Consider the following 22,154-nt stretch of genomic DNA (forward strand, 5'->3'; position numbering starts at 1 on the left):
TGTGGAAAACTTTTCATTTAATTCCAGGGGGTGATGGTGAATTGGGTCTGGAAATAGGTTACTAAAGCTATCTAACAATTACCAATTTCGATGAGCTCATCTTACTGTAAGAAATGTGTAACTGATATTGCTAGTCAGAGGACAAAGTATTTGCATCAAAGGTGCAACTTCGTTCCTTAAAGTTAGCTTGTAAGTTAATAGAAGTGTCATAAAACTAGATTAGAACAGGGAGACATAATTTTAGTCCTTTTGGTTTTGTGTGGTGTGGAGCACAGTAGAATTTTGGCAAATGGTTGTTAGGACTCTCTTTCAGGTTTTAAGTTTTTAATTTGGCCAACTTGCCGAGGCTCAAGTTGAGGGGTGACCCACTTTTGCCTGGGTCAAGGCAACCAGGGCATGGAGAAAAATAATTGTTTTTTTCTTTGCAGGAAGCTTTGTAAAGTTTCCCAGTTGGCAAAATCTGTATTCCACGTCTGATACATAGGAAAGCTATGATTAGAAATATGGGTGTTTTAAAAATAAAATTTCCAACTTGCAAAATGCATCTTTGAAAACTTAGGTGGTTCTGTTAGCTAAATGAGTAATATAACATGTCAATTGTTTACGGAGACTTGATCAAGTGAAGAGCAGTATCATGTTTTCTTTATCTGGCATTTGACAGCTGTTAATTAGTGAAATGAGAGATTAAAGTGTGTACAACTAAAAGCACACACTGGATCCTTTCAAACAAAACTGTCACCTTCTATATAAAGTATAATATTAAATTAGCTGATTGGCAAAATATATATGTTATGCTGCTGAGAGAGTTATGTTTACTTAACGAGCAATATACTGTTGTTTAAGTTCAAGAAAATATTGAAGCTTACAAGACAAAAAATTACCATAGCAGTAATATATAAACTAATCTGTATGTTGATCATATTACTGTGTAATTCATCAAACAATATTTTACACAATTGTTAAGTATATATATTTTAAAACATTTCTAATATTGACTTACTGATAAAGAATACTAAACTATCACCTTTACCTTTCTTATCTTTCTTATATCAAAGATGATTGTCTTTTTTTCCACCCAGCATTATTTTTATACTTTGCCTATTATATCAGTCTCCCCCACTCCCTTACGTTGGATTGAAACAGAAAGCGTTTCTCAACTTGTAACTGTTCTCTTACTTATTTTCCATTTCCATATGATCACTTATTTGGACATTGTGGTGTTGGTTTTATAACTAACTGTGGTAGCATACTATTTCAGTTAATCTTGGAAGAAATAAGACAGTATAGCATAGAGGTTAAGAGTGTTGTCCCTGGAACCAAGACAATTGGTGAATCTATACTCAGCAAATTACTGAGTGTAAGCTTTGGCAAGTTACTTGAATTTGCTGTGCTCTGGTTTCCTGAATTTTTAATGAAAGGAGTAAGTTCAGTGTTCTGGTACCTAGTAAAAACTAAATGAATGTTAACTATAAAAATATCAGTAATAAGAATTATTATTATATTACTGAATTAATTAGTTTAGTTTGCAAACTTAACATCCTAGCACTTATGTCTGTTTAGTGTATTCATTTGTAATATAGAACAGGTTGGCTGTACCGTTCTCTAATCTGGGGTCCAAATGTCTACTTATGTGATAGTTCAATTCCTTTAAAAAATAATAACTACATCAGTTGTATATTATGAGTAAAATTTTCAAGGCTTAATATCAAGTCAATGACAAAATAAATTATATTCACTCTAATGTTTATGTGAGTGCCTAGTATACTCAAAGCAATATATATAATACACAAATAAATAAAATATAGTTCTTGTACTCAAGTGTTGTCAGTTTAACAGAAAGGATTGGAGAAATACAGAGGAAATATACTGTATTTTCCCAGGTGGATGGAAGTTATGATATCACAATTTAAAAGTTCAGACTGGATTAATAATAGAAACTGAACAAACAAGAAAGCCAGTTTAAACATGTTGGGGAGCCAAGGGGAAATAAATTGGACTACATACCATACCTTGGTGGTTATTACTTGTTTTCATACCCAGGGATCTCTAAATTAGGTTTTAATTTATATTTATTTCTCCTACATGCTGGTATTACCATCTGCAGGTGTAAAACTTGTTAAAAACTCAGTATGTAGGACACAAGTAGAAACATTTAATATTATTTGTGTAAGAGAGGCATAAATAAAGTATGACCATTGTTAGCATAGAGGTGGGAGAGGTGATGTTCTGTGGAAAAGAATTGGAAAAATCTTCATGGAAGGACATTTGAGCTGGGATTTCAAAGGAAGCATGTGATTCTAGATGAAGTTTGGGAGCTGTAGTGGTATGTTTGCCCCATGCTAGATCAAGGTATCAGAGTAATTCAGAATGAGGATTGTGCATGGTATACTCACGAGAGAATGAGTGTCCATCTGAGCAGGAATATGGGCATGTGTAGGGATATATTGGGAGATGTATTTGCAGAGGTAGGTTGGTGCCATATCTGGTGGGCCTGAATGCCTTTAATTTAAATAAGTGATGGAGATCCATGGAAGATTTTTTTTACATGGGGGATGGTGATGGTAATGGTGGTCGGCTGCTACAGCTGGATCATCCGCTAACTGTATTCGTGTGTTTATTGACTTCATGTTTTGTCTCTTTCAGGAAGTTCATGATTTATTACAAGACTATGAGTTAAAGTATTGTTATGTGGACAGAAATAAGCGAACAGGTAAGATTTCTGTTCTAATTTTAATTCTGCAGGTTGTCGTTATAGAGCAAAAAAGCTAAGTGTCTTTTTATTCTTAAGCTAATCTCTGAAGTTCTTAAGCATTAAATTATATACATGTTACTTAATTTATTTTCTGAAGGTAATATTATTCTAAATTTTAATCACATAAATTAATATAATATTGGTGGCAGCCATTTTAGGGAGCTCATTCTACCACATGGATGCTGGTGCTGGTAAGCACCGTTTGGAATCCTCCCTCTAGGTTATTAGTGCCTGACCTGGCCCTGCTGGGTCAGTGCTGGGATGCATCAGGCCAAGCAACTAACAGGGTGGGGACACAGCCCCACTCACCAGCGGCCAGGCTGCCTTAAGACCCCCTTGAGCCCATAGCAACCAGAGGGGCCAGGACCCAGTTCCACATACCAGTGCATAGGCAGTAGCCCTGGGACCCCCAGGGCCCTGCATCCGGAGACCACAGGACCCAGCTCCAGACACCAGTGGGCAGGTACCAGCCCCGAGACCCCCCTGGGCTCTGGCCCTGCCCACCAGCAACCTGGCTCTAGCCTCTCAACCAGCCTCACACACCAGTGGGCAGGCATCAGCCCCAGGACATCCTGGGCTCCAGCCATATACACCAGTGGGCAGACCCAAGACCACCACAGCCCCGCAGCCTGCCATGGCAGGACCCAGCCCACTCACCAGCAGGCCGGCACCAGCACTGAGGCATCTTGGGCCCCTCAGCCAGCTTCCCCAGAAACCAGCCCCACCTACCAGGAAATCTCACAAGCTTTAGGACACCTAGGACTCTGCAGCCAACTGTGTCAGGAACTGGCCCTGCATACCAGTGGGCTAAAACCAGCTCAAGGACACCCAGGGCCCTGTAGTTGGAGATCCTGGGACCCAGCCCCACCCACCAACAGTCGGACACCTGCTCTGGGACCCTGGACCCTGCAGCCAGAGACCCCAGGACACAACTCTGCCTACCAGTTAGCCAGCCAAGCCCCAGAACCCAGCTTTACCCCCTGGTGGGCAGGTACTAGCCCTGGGATCCCCGGGACCCCAACCCTTTCCACCAGTGGGCAGACACCAGCCTCGGGACCACCACAGCACTGCAGCCTGCCCTGGCAGAATCTAACCAACACAACAGCAAGACAATACCAGCTCCAGGCGCCCTCAGGCCCTGGTCCTGCCCACTAGCAGGCCAACACCAGGTCTGGGACACCTTGGACCCCTCAGCACCCAGGATCCAGCACCACCCACTAGTGGGCTGACACCAGCTTTGGGACCCCCACCAGGGCCCTGCAGCTGGAAGACCTGGGGCCTAGCTTTGCCTACTAGTGAGCTGGTACTAGCCCTGGGACACCCTGGGCCCCAGCCCTGCCCACCAGTAGGCCAACATCAGCTCCAAGATGCCTTGTACTCCTTAGCCAGTTGCCCCAGAATCTAGCCAGTGGGACAGCACCAGCTTTGGGACACCCCATAACCCACAGAGAACCACGTCAGTAAGCAGCCCCATCTACCAGCAGACCAAAACTAGATCAGGAACCCTGGTTCTGTGACCACCCCCTCCCAGAACTCATCTCTGCCCATGAGAGATCCAGCTCCTCAGCTTGTGACATGGTCCCACTAACCAACCATCAGCAACCTCCTCACAAGGCAGGGCCTGACAACCAAATGGACCAGGTAGCCACGCCTCCCAGACTTCCCACAGTAGTCAGCCCACCACAACAGAAGGACCCATGCAGCCCACATAGGGGGCATCCCTAGAGCATATAGCTCTGGTGACCAGAAAGGCGTGCACTGCTGGCATGCATAGGACGTCTCCTACAAAAGACCACTTCTTCAAGGCCAGGAAATGTAACCAATCTACCAGATATATAGAAAAAGAAACAGCAAATTAGGCAAAGTGAGGTGACCAAAGAGCATGTTCCAAACGAAGGAACAGATAAAATTCCAGAAGAAGTGAAGTGGAGGTAGGCAATCTACCTGAGAAATAGTCAAGGTAGTGATTGTAAAGATGATCAAAGAACTCAGGAGAAGAAAGGATAAATAGAGTGAGAAGTTAACAAAGAGTTAAAAACTCTTAAAAGAGAAAAACTGTATGTTTTTAACAAAGTTAGAAAATATAAAGAAGAACCAAACAGAGATGAAGAATACAATAACTGAAATGAAAAATACATGAGAAGGAATCAAAAATAGATTAAATGATACAAAGGAATGAATCAGTGAGCTGGAAGACAGAGTAGGGGAAAGTACTGAAGCTTAACAGAAAAAAGAATAAAAAGAAATGAGAACAGTTTAAAAGACCTCAGAGACAACATCACACATACTAACATTAACATTTTAGGGGTCCCAGAAGGAGAAGAGAGAAAGAGGCAGAGAACATATTTGAAGACACAATAGCTGAAAACCTTCCCTAACCTGGGGAAGGAAACAAACATCCAGGTACAGGAAGCACACAGTCCCAAACAGGATCAACTCAAAGAGGCCTACACCAAGACACTTTGTAATTAAAATGGCAAAAGTTAAAGAGAATATAAAAAGCAAGGGAAAAACAACAAGTTACATAGAAGGGAACCCCCATAAGGCTTTCAGCTGACTTTTCAGCAGAAACTCTGAAGGCAAGAAGGGAGTGGCATGATATATTTAAAGTAGTGAAAAACCTACAACCAAGAATACTCAGTAAGGCTTTCATTCAGATTTGATGGAGAGATCGAAAGTTTTACACACAAAAAGCTAAAAGAGCTCAGCACCACTGAATCAGTTTTACAAGAAATGTTAAAGGGACTTCTTTAATAAAGCAAAAAAGAAAAGGCACAACTAAAAATATGAAAATTGCAAAAGGAGAAAGCTCATTGGTAAAGGCAAATATACAGTAAAGATAGTAAATCAACCACATACAAAACTAATAGGAAGGTTAAAAGACAAAAGTAGTAAAATCATTTATATCTGAAATGTGTAGTTAAGGGACACACAAAACCAAAAGATGTAAAATGTGATGTCAATAACAGTAAATGGGGGGGAGGGGAGTAAAATGCAGGGTTTTTAAAATGTATTTGAAACTAAGAAAACAGCAAATTAAAATAATAATATAGAGATTTATACATAAAAACCTCATGGTAACCACAAACCGAAATTCTGTAATAGATATACACAAAAGAAAGAGAAAGAAACCTAAACATAACACTAAAGATAGTCATCAAATCACAAGGGAAGAGAACAAAAGAAGAAAGGAACAAAAAAGTTACTACAAAAACAATCCCCAAACAATTAACAAAATGGCAATAAGCACATACCTATCAATAATTACTTTAAATGTAAATGGACTAAATGCTCCAAAGGCCCACGACCAGATGGCTTCACAGGCGAATTCTACCAGACATTTAGAGAAGAGCTAACACCTATACTTCTCAAACTCTTCCAAAATATAGCAGGGAGAGGAACACTCCCAAATTCATTCTATGAGCCCACCATCACCCTGATACCAAAACCAGACAGAGATGTCACAAAGAAAGAAAACTACAGGCCAATATCACTGATGAACATAGATGCAAAAATCCTCAACAAAATACTAGCAAACAGAATCCAACAGCACATTAAAAGGATCATACACCATGATCAAGTGGGGTTTATTCCAGGAATGCAAGGATTCTTCAATATATGCAAATCAATCAACGTGATACACCATATTAACAAATTGAAGGAGAAAAACCGTATGATCATCTCAATAGACACAGAGAAAGCTTTCGACAAAATTCAACACGCATTTATGATAAAAACCCTGCAGAAAGTAGGCATAGAGGGAACTTTCCTCAACATAATAAAGGCCATATATGACAAACCCACAACCAACATTGTCCTCAATGGTGAAAAACTGAAACCATTTCCACTAAGATCAGGAACAAGACAAGGTTGCCCACTCTCACCACTCTTATTCAACCTAGTTTTGGAAGTTTTAGCCACAGCAATCAGAGAAGAAAAGGAAATAAAAGGAATCCAAATGGGAAAAGAAGAAGTAAAGCTGTCACTGTTTGCAGATGACATGATACTATACATAGAGAATCCTAAAGATGCTACCAGAAAACTACTAGAGCTAATCAATGAATTTGGTAAAGTAGCAGGACACAAAATTAATGCACAGAAATCCCTGGCGTTCCTGTACACTAATGATGAAAAATCTGAAAGTGAAATCAAGAAAACACTCCCATTTACCACTGCAACAAAAAGAATAAAATATCTAGGAATAAACCTACCTAAGGAGACAAAAGACCTGTATGCAGAAAATTATAAGACACTGATGAAAGAAATTAAAGATGATACAAATAGATGGAGAGATATACCATGTTCTTGGATTGGAAGACTCAACATTGTGAAAATGACTCTACCCAAAGCAATCTACAGATTCAATGCAATCCCTATCAAACTACCACTGGCATTTTTCACAGAACTAGAACAAAAAATTTCACAATTTGTATGGAAAAACAAAAGACCCGAATAGCCAAAGCAATCTTGAGAACGAACAATGGAGCTGGAGGAATCAGGCTCCCTGACTTCAGACTATACTACAAAGCTACAGTAATCAAGACAGTATGGTACTGGCACAAAAACAGAAAGATAGATCAATGGAACAGGATAGAAAGCCCAGAGATAAACCCACACACATATGGTCACCTTATCTTTGATAAAGGAGGCAGGAATGTACAGTGGAGAAAGGACAGTCTCTTCAATAAGTGGTGCTGGGAAAACTGGACAGGGACATGTAAAAGTATGAGATTAGATCACTCCCTAACACCATACACAAAAGTAAGCTCAAAATGGATTAAAGACCTAAATGTAAGGCCAGACACTATCAAACTCTTAGAGGAAAACATAGGCAGAACACTCTGTGACATAAATCACAGCAAGATCCTTTTTGACCCACCTCCTAGAGACATGGAAATAAAGACAAAAATAAACACATGGGACCTAATGAACCTTAAAAACTTTTGCACAGCAAAGGAAACCATAAACAAGACCAAAAGACAACCCTCAGAATGGGAGAAAATATTTGCAAATGAAGCAACTGACAAAGGATTAATCTCCAAAATTTATAAGCAGCTCATGCAGCTCAATAACAAAAAAACCAACAACCCAATCCAAAAATGGGCAGAAGACCTAAATAGACATTTCTCCACAGAAGATATACAGACTGCCAACAAACACATGAAAGAATGCTCAACATCCTTACTCATTAGAGAAATGCAAATCAAAACTACAATGAGACATCATCTCACACCAGTCAGAATGGCCATCATCAAAAAATCTAGAAACAATAAATACTGGAGAGGGTATGGAAAAAAGGGAACACTCTTGCACTGCTGGTGGGAATGTGAATTGGTACAGCCACTATGGAGAACGGTACAGAGGTTCCTTAAAAAACTACAAATAGAACTACCATATGACCCAGCAATCCCACTACTGGGCATATACCCTGAGAAAACCATAATTCCAAAAGGGTCATGTACCAAAATGTTCATTGCAGCCCTATTTACAGTAGCCCGGAGATGGAAACAACCTAAGTGTCCATCATCGGATGAATGGATAAAGAAGATGTGGCACATATATACAATGGAATATTACTCAGCCATAAAAAGAAACGAAATTGAGCTATTTGTAATGAGGTGGATAGACCTAGAGTCATACAGAGTGAAGTAAGTCAGAAAGAGAAAGACAAATACCGTATGCTAACATGTATATATGGAATTTAAGAAGAAAAAAAATTTCATGAAGAACCTAGGGGTAAGACAGGAATAAAGACACAGACCTACTAGAGAATGGACTTGAGGATATGGGGAGGGGGAAGGGTAAGCTGTGACACAGCGAGAGAGAGGCATGGACATATATACACTACCAAACGTAAGGTAGATAGCTAGTGGGAAGCAGCCGCATAGCACAGGGAGATCAGCCTGGTGCTTTGTGACCGCCTGGAGGGGTGGGATAGGGAGGGTGCGAGGGAGATGCTAGAGGGAGGGGATATGGGAACATATATATATGTATAACTGATTCATTTTGTTATAAAGCAGAAACTATCACACCATTGTTAAGCAATTATACTCCAATAAAGATGTAAAAAAAATAATTACTTTAAATGTAAATGGACTTAATGCTCCAATCAAAAGACATAGAACGTGTGAATGGATACAAAAGCAAGAACTATACATATGCTGCCTACAAGAGACTCACTTCAGTTCTAAAGATACACACAGACTTAAAGTGAGGGAATGGAAAAAGGTATTCCATGTAAATGGAAATCAAAAAACAGCTGGAGTAGCAATGCTTATATCAGACAAAGTAGACTTTAAGTCAAAGTCTGTAACAAGAGACAAAGAAGGATATTACATAATGATCAAGAGATCAATCCAAGAAGAAAATACAGCAGCAATAAAGCGAATATTAACAGACATAAAGGGAGAAATTGACAGTAACACAATAGTACTAGGGGACTTTAACCCCTCACATCGTTGGACAGATCATCCAGACAGAAAATCAATAAGGAAGCACTGGTCTTAAACAACACATTAGACAAAATGGACTTAATAGATATATATATATATATATATATATAGAACATTCCATCCCCAAACAGCAAAATACACCTTCTTTTCAAGTGCACATGGAACATGCTCCAGGACAGATCACATGCTAGGCCAAAAATAAGTCTCAGTAAATTTAAGAAAACTGAAATCATATCAAGCATCTTTTCCAACCACAACACTATGAGACTAGAAATCAACTGCAAGAAAAAAATTGAAAAAAACCTAAACACACATGTGGAGGCTAAACAAAATGCTGCTAAACAACCATTGTATCATTGAAATAAAAAAAGAAATTAAAAAACTCCTGAAGACAAATGAAAACACAGTGATCCAAATCTATGGGATGCTGCAAAAGCAATTCTAAGGAAAGTTTACTGAGATGCAAGCCTACTTCAAGGAGAAAGAAAACTCTTGAACAACCTAAGCTTACACCTAAATGAACTAGAAAAAGAACAAACAAAGCCTAGAGTTAGCACAAGGAGAGAAATTATAAAGATCAGAACAGAAATAAATGAAGTAGACTAGGAAAACAATAGAAATGATTAATGAAACTAAGAGCTGTTTCTTTGAAAAGGTAAACAAAATTGATAAACCTTTAGCCAGATTCATCAAGAAAAAAAGAGGGCCCAGATCAATAAAATCAGAAATGGCAAAGAAGTTACAACTAACACCACAGAAATAACAAAGGATCATAAGAGATTACTATGAACAACTATATGCCAATAAAATGGACAACCTAGGAGAAATGGACAAATTCCTAGAAATGCACAGTCTCCCAAGGCTGAACCAGGAAGAAATAGAAAATATGAACAGACCAATTACCAGAGCATTGAAATTGAGTCAGTAACAAAAAACCCGCAGCAAACAAAAGTCCAGCACCAGATGTGTTCACAGGTGAATTCTACTAAACATTTAGAGAAGAGTTAACACCTGTCCTCTCAAACTATTCTAAAAAATTGCACAGGAAGGAATACTTCTGAACTCATTCTACAAGGCCAGCATCACCCTGATAACAAAACCAAACACGCCACAAAAAAAGAAAAGTACAGGACAATATCACTGATGAACATAGATGCAAAAATCCTCAACAAAATATTGGCAAACTGAAATCAACAATACATTGAAAGGATCATACACCATGATCAAGCAGGGCTTATCCCAGGGATGCAAGGATAGTTCAGTATCTGCAAATCAATCAATATGATAAACCATATTAACAAATTGAAGAATAAAAATCATGACCATCTCATATATGCAGAAAAAGCTTTTGACAAAATTCAACATCGATTTATGATTAAAACTCTCAACAAAGTAGGGACAGAGTAGGGAGAGAGGGAACAAACCTCAAAATAATAAAGGCCATATGATAAGCCCATATGATAAGCCCATAACATCATACTCGATGGTGAAAAGCTGAAAGCATTTCCTGTAAGAACAGGACCAAGACAAGGATGCCCACTCTCGCCACTTTTATCCAACATAGCACTGAATGTCCTAGCCACAGCAGTCATACAATAAAAAGAAATAAATCCAAATTGGAAAGGGAGAAGTAAAACTGTCACTGTTTGCAGGTGACACACAGTACACATAGAAAATTCTAAAGATGCCACCAAAAATTCATCAATGAATTCAGTACAGTTGCAAAATACAACATTAATATGCTGAAATATGTTGCATTTCTATATACTAACAATGAACTATCAAATTAAGAAAATGGTCCATTTACCATAACATCAAAAAAAAAACAAAAACAAACAAAACAAACCTAGGAATAAATCTAAGGAGATTTACTCTGTACTCAGAAAACTCTAAGACACTGATGAAAGAAATTGAAGATGACGCAAATAGATGGAAAGATAATACAGTGTTCATGAATTGGAAGAAGTAATATTGCTAAAATGACCATACTACCCAAGGCAATCTACATATCTAATGCCATCATATCAAAGTACCAATAGGATTAGTCACCGAAGTAGAAGAAATAATTCTAAAATTTGTATGAAAACTCAAAAGACCCCAAACAGCCAAAGCAATCTTGAGAAAGAAGAACAGATCTGGAGGTATCAGACTCTCTGACTTCAGACTATACTACAAAGCTACAGTAATCAAAACAGTATGGTACTGGCACAAAAACAGACACACAAATCAGTGGAACAGAATAGAAAGCCCAGAAGTAAGCCCAGACATTTATGATCAATTAATCCAAGACAAAGGAGGCAAGAGTATGCAATGGGGGAAAGACAGTCTGTTCAAGAAACGATGCTGAGAAAAATGGACAGCTCTTGTAAAAGAATGAAATTAGAGCATTTTCTCATACATACACAAAACTAAACTCAAAATGGATTAAAGACCTAAATGTAAGACAGCAAACCATAAAATCCTAGAAGAAAACATAGGCAGAACACTCTTTGACATAAATTGTAGCAATATTTTTTTGGATATCCCTCCTAAAGCAAAGGAAACAAAAGCAAAAATAAACAAATGGGACCTAATTAAACTTAAAAGCTTTTGCATAGAGGAGGAAACCACTGACAAAATGAAAAGACAACCTCCTGAATGGGAGATAATATTTGCAAAGGATATGACTGATAGGTGATTAATATTCAAAATGTATGAACAACTCATAGAGCTCAATGTCAAAAAACTGAACAACCCAACTAAAATGGGCATAAGACCTGAGTAGACATTTTTACAAGGGAGACATGCAGGTGGCCATCAGGCCCTGTGAAAAGATGCTCAACATCACTAATCATCAGAGAACTACAAATCAAACCCACAATGAAATATTACCTCACACTTGTCAGTATGACTATTATCAAAAAGAGTACAAATAAAAAATGTTGTCAAGAATGTGGAGAAAGGGACTCTTGGGCTATTGATGAGAATGTAAATTGGTGCAGCAACTATGGAAAATAGTATGGAGGTTCCTCATAAAACTAAAAATAGAACTACCATATGATCAGCAACTCAACTCCCGAGTAAATATCTAAAGAAAGTGAAAACACTAATTCAAAAAGATACATGCACACCCCAATGTTCATAGCAGCTATTTCCAATAGCCAAGATATAGAAGCAACCTAAGTGTCCATCAACAGATGAATGGATAAAGAAGAAGTGGTACTATGTACAACGGAATACCACTCAGCCATAAAAAAAGAATGAAATTTTGCCTTTTGCAACACATGGATAGACCTGTTTATAATCTATAAACATTTGAATCACTATGATGTACACCTGAAACTAATATAATATTGTAAATCAACTATACCTCAATAAACAATTAGGCAAAAAAATGAATTTGCATTGGTTTTTAAAAATATAAATAAATAATATAATACTACAGCTTTATGATTTTTACGATGAATGTTCTAATGTTGTATGTTGTAACATTTTAATGAGTGTTTTTTATATGTTAAGTATCCTTCAGTTTTAATAATATATTACTGGACTTAGTAAATTATTTGATTTGACCTTTAGTTATCCAAATTGGGAAAATCATTTAATTTTTCTGCACATTAGTTTTATATCTGTGAGATTAAAAGCCTAAACTTGATTATTTTCTTTGTGTACATATGATATGTAAATGTTTAAAAACATCTCTTTGAGATGATAAAAAAATAAGAAAATGTATGGAGGATGATATAACCATTATATATATACCCCGACTCCCAAATTAGCAAATGTTTTATTGAAGTACTTTATGCTTTTAAAATGTTTTTTGTAAGGGGCGGATGAAATGGGTGAAGGAAGTCAAAAAGTACAAACTTCCAATTATAAAAGAAGTACTGGGGATGTAATATATAAGGATGGTGACTCTTTGTCACAGTTAATAATACTGTGTTGCATATTTGAAAGTTGCTGAGAGAGTAGATCTTGAAAGTTCTCATCCCAAGAAAAGAAGTTTTAACTATGTATGGTGACAGATGTTAACTAGAATTACTGTGGTGACCATTTCACAATATATAAAAATATCAAATCATTATGGGAGACTTCCCTGGCAGTCCAGTGGTTAAGACTCCGTGCTTCCACTGCAGGGGGTGTGGGTTCAATACCTGTTCAGGGAACTAAGATCCCACATGTCACGTGGCTTGGCCAATAAAAAAAAATCATTATGTTGTACACTTGAAACTAATATAATGTTATTTGTCAATTATACTTCAATTAAAAAAGTTCTTTTAAAGTATTTTTTTGTCTTTAAAAATATTATATACATGCTAGAGCCCTAATGTAGTACTACTGAATGAATACCTCTGATAGTATGGTCAGGAATTCTGCATTTATTTTTTCTGACTTATAAAAAAATTGTAAAAAAGACATTATAGTTAAAGATGAAATCAAGTTCCTACCCCTCTCTGATTCCATTCCCTCCCTTCCTCTAATGATTAATTGTGGTAATCATTAGAGCTGTTCACAGATTCTTTTTCTTTTTCTTCTGGTCAAGAGGTAAGATAGTGCTTCCTTGTGCCTCTTTGAAGTTACCAGTGGACATGTGATTTGCTTTTCGATTAATGAAGTGCAGTGGAAATGGCATGTATCCCCTCCAGGTGGAAGATTTCAGAGCTAGCATGTGATTCACTGCTCACCCCTCCACTTGCTAAAGTGATTGAGGAAAGTTATAGAACCTCTTTAAACATAGTCCCAGAGTGACTATAATGAGCAAAGCCTCCTTCCTTCCTTCCTTCCCTCCTTCCTTCCTTCGTTTCAGCATGGGATATGCAGCATGAAAAGCAACAAGAAAAAAAAACCCTTTTGTTAAGCCATTGAAATTGTGGAGCTGTTTCTTGCCAAGGCATCCCATCTAATGCCTGAAATTTTACTGTATGTAAAGTTAACAGAGTTGTACTTGGTGTTTTTAAAATCTAAATGTAAATGGCATTCTACTGTATTTTTCATTTAGCAACTTGCTTTTTTTTTAACCTCTTTTGTTTTTTGGATCTTTCCACATTGATACTTATAGCTCTAATTCATTGATTTAAACTACTACATATCATTCTGTCCTGTCAATTTATTACCATTGATAAATGTATTCATTACTGATAGGCATTTAGGAAGCTTTAACTTTTCCAGCATTTTAAATAATGCTGCAATGAATATGCTTTTACTTGTCTTCTAATATACATTGCAACTGTTTCTCCACAAGTGAATTACTGAGTTTGTAGGTTATGTACAACTTCAATGTTATAAATATTGATGAAGGCTTTACAGCTGGGAATGGTGCTACTCCTACCAGTGAGGATGATAGGCAGCATAATTGGTGGTTGATTAGAAGGAGTATTCAGAAGTGTTTTGTCTCGAGTGGAGTAAATTGACTCTAGATTAACGATGCTAAAAATTTAAAAACAAGACCAGAAAGGATCGAGCTCATTCCTGATGACCACAACCTAGAACAAAACTCAAGGATATTTATATGAATACAAAAAAATCCAGTACTCAGCAAGGTAAAAATTTGCAGTGTCTGGTATTCAATTAAAAATTACCAGATATGGCAAAGAAGCAGGAAAATACAACCCATAATGAGGAGAAAAACCAGTCAATCAAAACTGACCTGGAATTGAAGCAGATGAATTAATGAAAATGGACATTAAAACAGTTTTTATAACTGTGTTTCATATGTACAAGAATTTTTAGTAAAAATTGAACATATTAAATAGAGGATGGAAGATATTAAAATATACTTAACTCACACTTTTAGAGGTGAAAACTACAATGTCCAGGATGAAAAATGGGGTGGGTGGATGGGATTAACTAGCAGAGTAGACATTGTAGAGGAACAGATTAGTGAATGTGAATACATGGAAACAACCAAAAAGAAGCAGAGGAAAAAAAGACTATAAAACATGAACAGAGTATCAGTCAACTTTGGGCCAACTTCAAGAGTCCTAATGGTGGAGTAATGGAGTCTCTGTAAGAGAGAGCAAGTAGTACAGTAAAAATATTTAAAGAAATAATGGCTGAATTTTTTCCAAATTTGATGAAAACTCTAAACCCAGAGATCCCCAAAGTTTAACCAACCTCAAGCACAAAAACACGAAAAAAACTACAGTAAGGTACATTTGTAATCAAATTGTTTGCAATTAGTAATAAAGAGAAAATCTTAAAAACAGCGCCCCCCCAAAAAGGGCATATTATTTAGATGGAAAAAGATAATGATGATGCATGTTTATTGGAAACAATGCAAATGAGAAGACCATGGGGCAACACCTTTTCTTTCTTTGCTGAAAGAAAAAAAAGATCACCATAAAATTATTAAGACATTAATGAAAGGAATTGAAGACAAATGGAAGGTATTCCATGGTCATGGGTTGGAAGAATTAATATTGTTAAAATGTCCACACTACTGAAAGCAATCTACAGATTCAGTGCAATCCCATCAAGCATTCCATTGGCATTTTTCACAGAAATAGAATAATCCTTAAATTTGTATGAAACCACAAAATACCCTGAATAACCCAAGCAGTCTTGAGATCTCAAGAAGAACAAAACTGGGGGCATCACACTCCCTGATTTCAGACTGTAATATAAAGCTATAGTAATCAGTATGGTATTGGCATGAAAACAGACACATAGATCAATGGAAAAGAATAGAGAGCCCAGAAATAAACCCCCACATATATGGTCAATTAATTTAGGACAAAGGAGCCAAGAATATACAATGGGAAAAGGATAGTCTCTTCAATAATGGTGTTGGGAAAACTGGACAGCCACAGGCAAAGGAATGAAATTGGACCACTGTCTTACACCATATACAAAAATAAACCCAGAATGGATTAAAGACTTGAATATAGGACCTGAAATCATAAAACTCCTAGAAGAAAACATAGGTAGTAAGCTTCTTCCTATCAGTCTTGGTGATGATTTTTTGGATTTGACACTAAAGCAAAGGCGACAAAAGTAAAAATATACAGGTGGGACTACATCAAACTAAAAAGCTTCTGCACAGCAAAGAAAACCATTAAAATGAAAAGGCAACCTACTTAATAGGAGAAAATATTTGCAAATCATATATCTGATAAGGGGCTAATATCCATAATATATAAAGAACTCATACAACTCAATAGCAAAAGAACAAACAGTCTGATTAAAAACCTGGCAGAGGATCTGAATAGACATTTTTCCAGATTAGGCATATAGATGGCCAACAGATACATGGAGAGGTGTTCAGTGCCACTAATCATCAGGGAAATGCAAATCAAACCACAATTGTATATCACCTCACACCTGTTAGAATAGCTATTATCAAGACAACAAGAACTTAGTGCTGGAGAGGATGTGGAGAAAAGGAAACTCTTGTGCATTGTTAGTGGGAATGGAAATTGGTGCAACTACTGGCAAACAGTATGGAGATCCCTCAGAAAATTAAAAATGGAACTACCATTTGTCCAGCAATTCCACTTTGGACTGTTAACCTGAAGAAAACGAAAACAGTAACTCAAAAAGATATATGCACCCCCATGCTCATTGCAGTATTATTTACCATAGTCAAGACATGGAAATAACCTAAGTGATTGCTGCTGGATGAATGGATAAGGAAGATGTGGTGTATATAGACAATGGAATATTCTTTAGCCTTAAAAAAGAATGAAATCTTGTCATTTGTGACAAAATGAATGGGCCTTGAGAGCATTATGCTAAGTGAAATAAGTCAGAGAAAGACAAATACTGTAGGACCTCACTTATAGGTGAAATCTAAAAACACCAAAAAAAACCCATGAGCTCATAGATACAGAGAACAATTTGGTGGTTGCCAGAGGCTAGGGATAGGGGTTGGCGAAATGGGTGAAGGGAGTCATAAGGTATAAATTTCCATATAAAATAATTCATGGGGATGTAATGTATAGCATGGTTACTATAGTTTGTTTGTTTGTTTGATTTGACCGTACCAGGTCTTAGTTACGGCACACGGGATCTTCATTGCCGCATGCGGGATCTTTAGTTGCGGCATGCGGGCTCTTAGTTGTGGCATGCATTGCAGGATCTAGTTCCCTGACCAGGGATCAAACCTGGTCCCCCTGCATTGGGAGCACAGTCTTATCTACTGGACCATCAGGGAAGTTCCCAGCGTGGTTGCTATAGTTAATAATACTATAATGCATATTTGAAAGTTGTGAAGAAAGTAGATCTTAAAAGTTCTTATCCACACCCCCGCCCCACAAATTTTTGTAACTATGTATGGTGATGGATTTTAACTAGAATTATGGCGGTGATTATTTCACAGTATATACAAATATTGGTTTATTGTACGCCTGAAACTAATATAATGTAATGTCATTTATACCTCAAAAAATCCCACAGAATTATTTACCCACCAAAAATATCCTTTAAAAATGAGCGTGAAGGGCTTCCCTGGTGGTGCAGTGGTTAAGAGTCTGCCTGCCGATGCAGGGGACACAGGTTCATGCCCCGGTCCGGGAAGATCCCACATGCCACGGAGCAGCTGGACCCGTGAGCCACGGCCGCTGGGCCTGCGCGTCCAGAGCCTGTGCTCCGCAACAGGAGAGGCCACAACAGCGAGAGGCCCGCTACCGCAAAAAAAAATGAGTGTGAAGAAAGATGTTTTTCAATCATATAAAAGCTGAAATAATTCATCACCATCAGACCTGCATTATAAGGAGTATTTAAAGAAGTTCTTTAATAAAGCATGGAGAAAATGATGCTGGATGGGAATCTGGATCTACACAAAAAAATGAAGAATACCAGATGTTGTCTTTATGTGTGTAAAGACTGTTTTATTAATATTCAGATCTCTAAAAGATAATCATTTAAAGTGAAAATAATAACACTATATTGTAGAGGTTATAACACATGTAGGAATAATATGCATGGCAACAAGACAAAGGTTGGGAGGGGAGGAATGGAAGTACACTGTTGTAAAGTTTTTAGATTATACACAAAGAGACCAGTATCACTTCATGGTAACTGTTAAGTTAAAGATGTATACTACAAAGCCAAAATCACCCACTAGAATAATACAATGAAAAAACTCAGTAATTGTATTAAATGACATTGCCTTGGATTTCAGGAGTTATGGTGGTGTTTGAAGAAACAGATAATAATAAATAGATTAATAAAGGATGGCTACAGTTATAAACTGTGACCTTAAAACCAGAGCTCTCTGTTATAGATAAGAAGAGATCATTGTATTAAAATAGGATACATTAGGGAAAAAAGTTTTTGCATGCTTGCCATCAAATTTGTCCCAATAATAAATTAACTAGTGGAGCAAGCAATGGCAAAAGGCTAAATAAAATTGTGACTTGTGAAAGGATTGGGACCAATTGTCGAATATTAAAATTTTGGTAGGAAAATGGAAACAGAACTAATCTCCAAATCCCTTATAGCCTTTTCTCTGTAAAGTGACATCTTTCACTTCCACAGAGTCAATGTGAGAAAATTGGACATTTTTTTTTTTAGAGAATTTCTGGCCTTGCAAAGAAATGGAAGAAGCTATAGAAGAGAATCAATGACCTCTTTTTCCTACTGCCTGGACTTTTAAATTTGCTTCATTATGTTACCTAAATTCTACCATCAAATGTCTTATTTGCGTTGAGCAAATGCAGATACCTAAGGGAAGGAAAATAAGAAGTCCGTTTTAAAATGTACTAGTTAATCTATGCATGTATACATTCATCCATTCAGTTGTCACTTACAGATCCTCTCCTGTGTGCCTGACACTATGGTAGCTGATGGAGATATATTCATTAGCAATTTAGGGAGCTCACAGTTGATAGGATAGCAGGCATCTAAACAAATAGATTATAATGAAGTGTGATGTGTGCAATAATCCACTCAATGTTCAAAATACAGAGGTGTAATAAAACAAGGGTTAACTCTAACTGGAAGAGAACATCAGGGAATGCTTCCTGGAGATCCTGATGCATTAACCCCTGGGCTGGATTTGAAAGCCAACTAAAAGGTTTGAGTGGCTGAAGATATTGGGAGAGATCTCGTAGGCAGGGGAATTACATGTGTAACATATAGATGCTTGAAACAAGTTGCTGTCTATGGAGCTACAAACAACTCAGTGTCGTTGGAGGATAAAGAAATGTGGGGGGGAAGGGAAGTATGGCAGTTACTGAGGCTGGCGTCAGTCAGATCAAAAGGGCCTGGTAGGCCCTTTGTTGGTGGGTTCGTTTGAATTTTTTACACACTCAAACGTATCTTTCACACAGGCTTTATTTCTCTCCTCTTAACCCTTGTGTCTTTTACTTCTTACATTTGTCCTACTGCACTGGCAAAGACCTTCATTCCCATGTTAATAAAATTAGTGAGACAAGAACCCTTACCTTATGCCCTATCTCAAAGTAAATGGTTTTGGCTTTCACCGTTAATTTTGATGTAGGTTCCTTATAGACATTCTTTAACAGATAAAGGATGTTTCCTTCTTTTCCACTGATTGCCAAGAATTTTTATCCTGCATGGACTTTGAATTTTATCACGTATCTTTTCTTGCATCTACTAAGATACTCTGTGATTTTTCTTTTCTGTGCTGGTAACGTGGCAACTTATATTGATTGCTATTTTATTTATTCATTTATTTATTTTTACATCGTTGTTGGAGTGTGGTTGCTTTGCAGTGTTGTGTTGGTTTCTGCTGTGTGACAGGGTGAATCGGCTGTGTGTGAGCACGTGTCCCCATATACCCTTGATTGCTATTTTAAAATAAAACTAATTTTGCATTCCTGAAATAAACCAAGCTTGATCATGGTAAAAAAAAAAAAAAAAAGTGGCCTGGTAGGACATGATAACTGCGCTGAGGCTTGGCTTCATCGGTGATACCAAATGATTGCATTTTAAGCAGTAAGCAGACACAATTAAACTTTTGTTTTTGAGAGATCGCTCTATTGTCATTGTGGAAAAAGAAGAAAAGCTAGAAGAATGAAGAAAAGAGGATGGATTCAAGGCCTATTTGGAGGGTAGAATTTGAGGATTCCTTTTATGTGGGAGTTAAAGGAGATAGGGTCTAGGGTAACTCCCGGGTTTCTGATTTGTGAGTTGTGATGCTAGCAACTGAAATAGAGAATAAAGGAAGCTGAACAATGTTGGGATTTTAGGGGAATGGTAGGGAGAGGATGAAGATTGTGAGTTATGTTTGGTCATGTGTGAATCAGTATGTGGATATATGTGGAACTGAGGACTAGAAACATAGATTTAAGAGTTAACAGCCTATAGGAGGCTTTCTAGGAGCCCCCAGACTAGCCATTTTGCTCTGTTTAATTGCTTCCATAGCCCTCATACTTCCTCTTTGATAGCATTACACTTGTAACTCTCTATCAAATCTCTGTCATCCTCTATTGGATTGTGAGGTCCTTGTTGAAAGGGATCTTATTTGTTTTGTTCACCAACTCCTTTCCAGTGCCCAACACAGTACCTGGTACATGAGACTGAATAAATGGGCATGGACATGAGTGCCCAGGGGAAGAGGGCATAGAGAAGAGAGGTTGATGGCTCAGGGCTGCTGGGTACAGTCATATGGCTGTCACTGTGTGTGACTCTGCCAAGAAACAACCTTAAGGATTAACACCTTACATACGTGTATACATTGGAATATTACTCAGCCCTAAAGAAGGAGCGAAACTGGGTCATTTGTAGAGACGTGGATGGACCTAGAGACTGTCATACAGAGTGAAGTAAGTCAGAAAGAGAAAAACAAGTGTTGTATATTAACGCATATATGTGGAATCTAGAAAAATGGTACAGATGAACCGGTTTGCAGGGCAGAAATAGACACAGATGTAGAGAACAAATGTATGGACACCAAGGGGGGAAAGTGGGAGGGGTAAGATGGGATGAATTGGGAGATTGGGATTGACGTATATACATTAACATGTATAAAACAGATAACTAATAAGAACCTGCTGTATAGCACAGGGAACTCCACTTCGCTGTACAGTAGAAACTAACACAACATTGTAAAACAACTATACCCCAATTAAAAAAAAAAAAGGATTACCACCTTACAGGTGTGAGTGGTGTGAGTGGAGAAAAATCTAGCAAAGGAGATGGAAGAAGGAGCGCTTGGACAGGTATGAAGAAAATCAGGAAGGACTTTATCAAGGAAGTTAAGGAAGGGAATGGTTAACAGTTTCAAATACCCAGAGAATTCAAATCAAATATGAACTGATGAGCTTATGAGCTGGTATAGGAACATAACCAGTATTTACAAATTGTTGTTGGCTTGTTTGCTGGTTTTAGCAAAATATCATTCAATGGTATTCTGTGTCAGCATAAGGGAAGAAAGGCATAAAATCAAAATAACTCAAGTTCATTAAAAGGGGTTATTGGAAACCAAGAGATATTTTCTCAATAAGTGCAGCAAAGCCATTTTTCCCCCCTAGTGTTGGAAGAGTTAGCTATTCCTTTGTAAGTAGTTTCCTTGTATGTGGAGATCATGTTAAATGAAAAATGTGTTTCTTTAAGTGTTAAAGTGTGGTGAGATGCTCAGTCTGAGAGCTGCGTGGGCACTAAGACCAGCTGAGGGAAGAGCAGATTGAGTGAAATGACAAGCAGGATTGTCCACACTGTTTAAATTCTTCTTTCTCTCTTGCTTTGTACATATTTGCCATGTTGTTATCATTGAATTTGGGTAAGTTAGATGCTTATATGGAGCAACTCCACTGTGTGTTCCAGAGCGGGAGAGAAGAGGGAGAGGTAGGAAGGTTGAGAGAGCAGTGTGTTTGTAGTTTGTGGTTTGCCCTGTGTTGTTTCTTTTATTTGGCATTTTAAATTTTTCTTATAATATTGCTCAAAAATCTTATCAGATACGCATGTCTGTGTGATATTTCATTGATTTAGAACTTTATATTTGTATCATGTTTTAGATTTTACAAATTGTCATATGTATTTGTTGCTTAATGCTGGAACAACTTCAT

The 22,154-nt window shown here is 37.5% G+C and overlaps 1 protein-coding gene across 2 annotated transcripts in view; it reads left to right on the plus strand.

Moving 5' to 3' along the window:
- Positions 1-22,154, plus strand: part of RAVER2 (ribonucleoprotein, PTB binding 2) — a 113,381-nt gene that overhangs the window by 17,773 nt on the left and 73,454 nt on the right. For both annotated transcript variants that reach the window (XM_060089911.1, XM_060089913.1), the window contains exon 2: positions 2,644-2,710. In XM_060089911.1, the coding sequence (XP_059945894.1) occupies positions 2,644-2,710 (67 nt within the window). The remainder of the gene's footprint in view (positions 1-2,643; positions 2,711-22,154) is intronic.

Source organism: Mesoplodon densirostris, chromosome 2 (assembly GCF_025265405.1).
Source record: "Mesoplodon densirostris isolate mMesDen1 chromosome 2, mMesDen1 primary haplotype, whole genome shotgun sequence".
Taxonomy (NCBI): Eukaryota; Metazoa; Chordata; class Mammalia; order Artiodactyla; family Ziphiidae; genus Mesoplodon; species Mesoplodon densirostris.